Source organism: Lagopus leucura, unplaced genomic scaffold (assembly GCF_019238085.1).
Source record: "Lagopus leucura isolate 7727_CA_CO unplaced genomic scaffold, USGS_WTPT01 34177-0_obj-0_obj, whole genome shotgun sequence".
Lineage (NCBI taxonomy): Eukaryota > Metazoa > Chordata > Aves > Galliformes > Phasianidae > Lagopus > Lagopus leucura.
In genome coordinates this window covers 1-5,655 of record NW_024967554.1, presented here as the reverse complement: position 1 = coordinate 5,655, position 5,655 = coordinate 1, and the positions used below count along the sequence as shown (strand labels likewise).

The following is a 5,655-nucleotide window of genomic DNA, read 5'->3' as shown; positions in this document are numbered from 1 at the left end:
TATAGGGGATGGGGTTGGGATGGGATGGGGGATGGAGGGGATGCATGATGTGGGGTATGGGATGGGGCGTATAGGGGGATTTAGGGGATGGGGTTGGGATGGGGGGTGTAGGGGGATTTAGGGGGTGGGGAGCGTGGGGGGATGTGGGATGGGGGTCTGGGGGTTGGGATGTGGGTGGGGGACTGGGGATGGGGGGGGTGCAAAGAGGGCTCACCCCCAGCCCTGCCCGCCGTTCTGTGCCCCCCGCAGCCACACGGAGGAGGGAGAGTGAGAAGTCGGTGGAGGGCGATGCGTGCGGCCGCGAGGAGGAGGGCCGCGAGGAGAAGCAGCCGCTGAAGGTGATGCCCGCGCCGCCCCCCAAGGAGAACGCGTGGGCCAAGCGCAGCAGCAGCACCGCTGGCCGCTCCCCGGGCTCTGACTCCGAGCAGCACTCACCCAGCAGGTGAGGGGTGATGGGGGGCTTGGTATGGGGCTGGGAGCCCGAAGCGTTCTGCTGGGATCTCAGTACAAGGCTGGGAGCCCAAACGGTTTCCTGAGGGCTTGGCATGGGGCTGGGAGTCCTGGGTGTTCCCCCTGCAGAGGTTGGGGGGGGGCAGAAACCCAAATCTTCCCCTGCAAAGTTGGCATGGGGCTCGGCCTTCCCAAATCAGTTCCCTATAAGATTTGTCTGAGGTCAGAACCTTCAAATGGTTCTCCTGTGAGGTTGGTGCGGGGCTGAATCCCAAATTGTTCCCCCGCAGGTTCTTGCTAGGACTGAATCCCCAAAATTAATCCCCTGGGACTGAAATCCCAAAAACATTCCCCTATAACGCTGATGCAGTGACTGATCACCCCCCACATTCTGATCCATGGTTGACCCCATATCTGAAACCCATTATCTCATCCCAATGGCCAACCTCAATGGCTCACCCCAATGATCAAGACCCCAATAGCCAACCCAATGGTGGACCCCCATGTCTGACCCCAATAGCCAACCCCAATGATTTACCACCGTATCTCACCCCAGTGGCCAACCCCAGTGGTTGACACCCATTATCTTATCCCAAAAGCCAACCCCGGTGGCCAACCCCTATGTCTGACCCCGATGGCCAACCCCAATGCCTGACCCCACACCTGTCCCCCTCTCTGACCCCATTCTGACCCCGCTGTGACCCTTTGTCCCCCCAGCAGCCAGATGGCTTCCCGCCCGCCTGCAGAGAACGGGGCCACCCCGAGGAGCACCCACCGGAGAGGTGAGGGGGGCAGGCAGTGGGGTGGGATGGGGGGCAGAAGTGTCCCCTTGGTGGCATTGGGAGCATGGTGGCTTTAGGTTGGGTGGACACGGCGTCCTCAGCACATGGTCATGTCTCCTCCCCAGGGGATGAGAACAAGCCAGATGGGGGCCGGGATGGCCCGAAGGCGCGCAGTGGGAGCTCGGCCGAGAGGTGAGTGCCGCTCGTTAGGGTTAACGAGGGGATGCTGCCCTGCGTCACCCTGCTCAGTGCCATCCCCATCCCTCCCCAGGAAAGACGGCCGCAAGGAGCATGAGGCAAGAGCTGCGCCTGAGCCAAAGAGACTGGAGGACAGCCCAGCCCCCGTGAGTGTCATGGGGGAACCTGACAGGACCTGGGGGTAACCCCAGTGGGACCTGGGTGCAACCCCAGAGGGATTGAATGGGACCTGGGTCTGATGCATTAGCATCAGGTTCCATTAGTGCCCTGACGGGACCTGGGAGTGACCCACTGACATTGGGTGAGACCTGGGTCTGATGTGTTAGCATCAGGTCCCATTAAGGGAGTGACCCCAGTAGGACCTGACAGGACCTGGGAGTGACCCCAGAGGGATTGAATGGGACCTGGGTCTGATGCATTAGCATCAAGTCTCATTAGCAACCTGACGGGACCTGGGTGTGACCCCAGTAGGACCTGACAGGACCTGGGTGTGACCCCAGTGGGACCTGACAGGACCTGGGTGTGACCCAGTGGCATTAGGTGAGACCTGGGTCTGATGCATTAGCATCAGGTCCCATTAAGGGAGTGACCCCAGTAGGACCTGATGGGACCTGGCTGTGACCCCAGTGGGGTTGGATGGGGCTGGGGGCAGTGCCACACTCCGGCTGAGCTGTAGGGCACAGCCCAAGGCTTTGGAGTTTGGGGGCTGTATGGGGTTTTCTGTGAATTTGGGGCTTTGGACACCTACAGGGCTTTGGGATTTGAGGCTTTTTGCAGGTTGGGGGCTATTGGGGATGGGTTTGCCTGGTTGTGGGGCAGGGCCCAGCCTCACAGCACTGGCGCTGCACCCCACAGTTCAGCCACGCCAGCAAGTATGCAGCGCTGTCAGTGGACGGCGAGGAGGAGGAGTGCGGCGAGTGAAGGCCGTCCCCAACCCCAACACCGAAATGGAACAGAAAACCCAGCGCCGCCCCGCCAAAATCAAGCCAAGAATCAGCATAAGGAAAGGAAAAAAAGGAGGAAAACCGACATTGCCGGGCCCTGCCGCTCCGCCCTGCTTCATTTGGGTTTTTTTTTGGGGGGGGGGTGGGGGTCTTTGGGGGGGCCTGGCCTCACGTCTGCCCCCCATCTCCTTCCGTGCCCCGTTGCTGTTGGGGTGGGAGTGCTGTGGGGTGTGGGGCTGCGCGGCGCCGGGCGCCGTTGGGTTTTCTGTTGGTTTCCTCCAATAAAGGTGATCGGAACGGCCGCACCGGCGCTGCGTGGTGGGGGGCACCCGGGGGTCTTCTCAGCCACATCCTCACCCCATCCTGTGCTCATCCATACCCCAAAACCATGCCATCCTCACCCCAGTTCTATCCCGTTCTCATCTGTCCCCATCCCCTCCCTATCAACACTTCCATCCCTATCCTCATCACCATCTCAATCCCATCCCCATTCCCATCCCAATCCCCACTCTCATCCTCTCCAACCCCAATCCCATCCCAGTTCCAATCCCATCCCACCCCTGTCCTCATCCCAATCCTACCCGCGCCCCAAACAGATTCCCTTAGTGGAAGCCATGTGGATGCTCAGAAATGGGGAAACCTCAAAAATGGGGAGATTCTATAAAGTGAGGCAGTTCCTAACTGGGGACACCCCAAAATCGGGGGCGTCTCCCGGTGGGGCAGATGACTTCTGGAGACCCCAAAGCTCCCTTACGCTCGGTCCCCCAGCGCCTGTCTGTGCCCCCCCTGTGTGCCCCACAGGCTTCCCAAAGTGCTTGCTTGAGCCTGTGCGCATGCGTAATGCCGCCTGGCGGACCGAAGACCATAGAGATTGGAGGAACTGTGGCGCAGAGCGGTAAGAGCTGTTTGCGCATGTGTACTACAGCCTGGCGGACCAAAGAAGCATAGAGATTGGAGGTCTGGGAGCGCAGAACGGTTAAAACAAACAGACTTTCCGCGTTTCACTGCACATGCGCAGGACAGTCGCAAGCCCTATTATCGTAGGTATTGGCGAACTGACGACGCAGAGCTGTCAGAGTGGAGAGTCGCGACTTCTGTGTGTCGCAACACTTGCATGTTAGCGACAGTATGACCAATTACCATAGAGAATAGAGACTCGGAGCGGGAGGGCAGAGCGACGCGCTAAGCAGCTCCAAGAGCGTTCTGCGGGGCAGTGCTGGAGCCGGGGAGGTCCGAACCGCCTTGAGCAACCCTGATCCCCTCCGCCCCATAAAACCAGCAGCAGCAGCACCGCCTCTAAAAGTTCCGTCGGCCCTAAAACCGCCACCGCCGCCTCCAGGGCTCAACCGTCCCCCGAGCGCCACTCCTGCAGTTCCGCTCTTTGACCACACGGTGGCAGCAGAGACTGAGAAAAGAGCCGCGCTCCTCCGAACGCTGCGTGGGATTTTTCCATTTGGTTTTGAAGAGCGCAAAGCTGGGAAAAAATAAATACATTACAATACAATAAAAATAAAATTCTCCAAGAAAATCTATATTAATGTGTTGTAAACACGTGCCCAAAACAGTATAGAACTGACGTTACGTTTTTCTTAAATGCTTCCTTACCGAAATCGAATTACTATGGAATTCAGTGACAGTGATGGAGGGATGGGGAGCGCAAGCGATGCTCAAACCCCGCTGCTTTTGGCACTCAGCAGCTCCCACCTGAGCCCAGGGAGCGACCGGGGGCACCTGCGGGAGCCCCGCCCCCACCCCCAGCCCCTCCCCTCTTTTCCCTCCCGTTGCTCCTCACTCCCGCGTCCCCCCGCCGGGGCGGAGCCGCCGTTCGCTGTCAATCCCCGCAACCGACGGCCGCCTCTTCCCGCAGCCGCGATGAGTCGCGATTTCTCCCCACCCCGGGACCGCACCCTCGATTCTCCGCCGGTTCCCGTTGATGCGCGTTCGGCGGGGCGCAGCGCGGAGCGGACGGAGTTGGCGGCTCTGAACGATCGTTTCGCCGCTTTCCTGGAGAGGGTGCGGGCGTTGGAGAGGCAGAACGGAGCCCTCCGCTCGGCCATCGGCCGCGCCGCCGCCGCTCCCCGCGCTGCGGGGTTGGTGCGGGGAGAGCTGCGGGGGCTGCGGGAGCGGCTGCAGCGCCTCGGCCGGGAGAGGGAGCGGCTGCAGGGAGAGCGCGATGGGCTCGCGGCGGAGCTGCAGGGGCTGCGGCGGCGGTGCGCGGCGGGAGGAGGAGCGGAGGGGGTGTGATGGGAGGGGAGCGGGACAGCGAGCTGTATGGGGAGGGAGCGGGAGCGATGTGATGTGATGTGAGGACCGGGATGCGACGGGGAAGGAAGGGTGGGCGCACCGAAATGTGTAGAGGGGAGAATGGGAGTGATGTGAGGTGAGTTAGCCGGGATGTGCTGGGGAGGGACTGGGAGTGATCTGGGGGTGGGGACCGTGGGGTGAAGCGGAATTCACAGTGGTGGGGACCGAGAGCCGTTGGGGTGGAGGAGGCTCTGGAATGGAAACGGTGGGATGAACGGAGATGTGTTGAGGAGGGACTGGCTGTGGTCTGGGGTGGGAACTGGAGATGAGTGGAGATGCACCGGGAAGTGAAGCGGAGGTCATAATGGGGTGGGCAGCGGGGGATGCATCCGGAGGTGCTGGGAATGGATTTAGGATGCATTGGGATACGCTGGGGGTGGGGAATAGGAAATGCAGTGGGGGTCAGAGGGATGGAGATTGAGATGCACTGGGATGGGAAGCAGGAAATAGGGAATAGGCCATAGGGAATGCACTGGGATGTGTTGCAAAGGGATGGAGCATGTACTGGGATGGAGACGGGGACTCCAGAATGAACCAGGACACACCAGGGAGGGGACCGGTGTGGTCTGGGAAGGGGGGACGGCGACAAGGGAATGGGCTGGGGATGTTGGGTGAGGACTGAGATGTGTTGCAAAGGACCCAGGGGTGGTCCTTTGGTGTGTGATGGGTGTAAGGATGGGGGGGATGCAAGGGATGCACCTCAAAGCCTTTCCAACCCAACCACTGCTATGGGTTAGTTGCCCCCCACTTCATCAGACTGCCCGGGGTCCCATGCAGCCTGGCCTTAGGCACCTCCAGGGTGGGAAACCCACACCTTCTTTGGGCAGCCTGTGCCAGAAACAAAGAATTTCCCCCTTAGGTATCCCTAAAATGGGGTTTTATGCCCCCTCACCTCACTCTGACCTCCCTCCTGTTGCACCCCAGGCTGGAGGATGAGATGCAGAAGCGTGAAGATGCAGAGCAGAGCCTGGTGCTGT

The 5,655-nt window shown here is 60.5% G+C and overlaps 2 protein-coding genes across 2 annotated transcripts; both read left to right on the top strand.

Moving 5' to 3' along the window:
• The first annotated feature begins 188 nt into the window (after positions 1–188).
• On the top strand, positions 189–2,531 carry LOC122193195 (eukaryotic translation initiation factor 4B-like). The gene is made up of 5 exons (XM_042893923.1): positions 189–442; positions 1,168–1,232; positions 1,358–1,424; positions 1,504–1,576; positions 2,286–2,531. Exons 1-5 carry the CDS (start codon positions 189–191, stop codon positions 2,349–2,351), a joined length of 525 nt encoding a protein of 174 aa, XP_042749857.1. The 3' UTR covers positions 2,352–2,531.
• Positions 2,532–4,179: 1,648 nt separating this feature from the next.
• LOC122193194 (peripherin-like) lies at positions 4,180–5,651 on the top strand (the record flags this gene model as incomplete). The annotated part of the gene is made up of 2 exons (XM_042893922.1): positions 4,180–4,584; positions 5,603–5,651. Coding segments are annotated over exons 1-2 (387 nt in total), but the record flags the coding sequence as incomplete, so codon positions are not given.
• Positions 5,652–5,655: the final 4 nt, after the last annotated feature.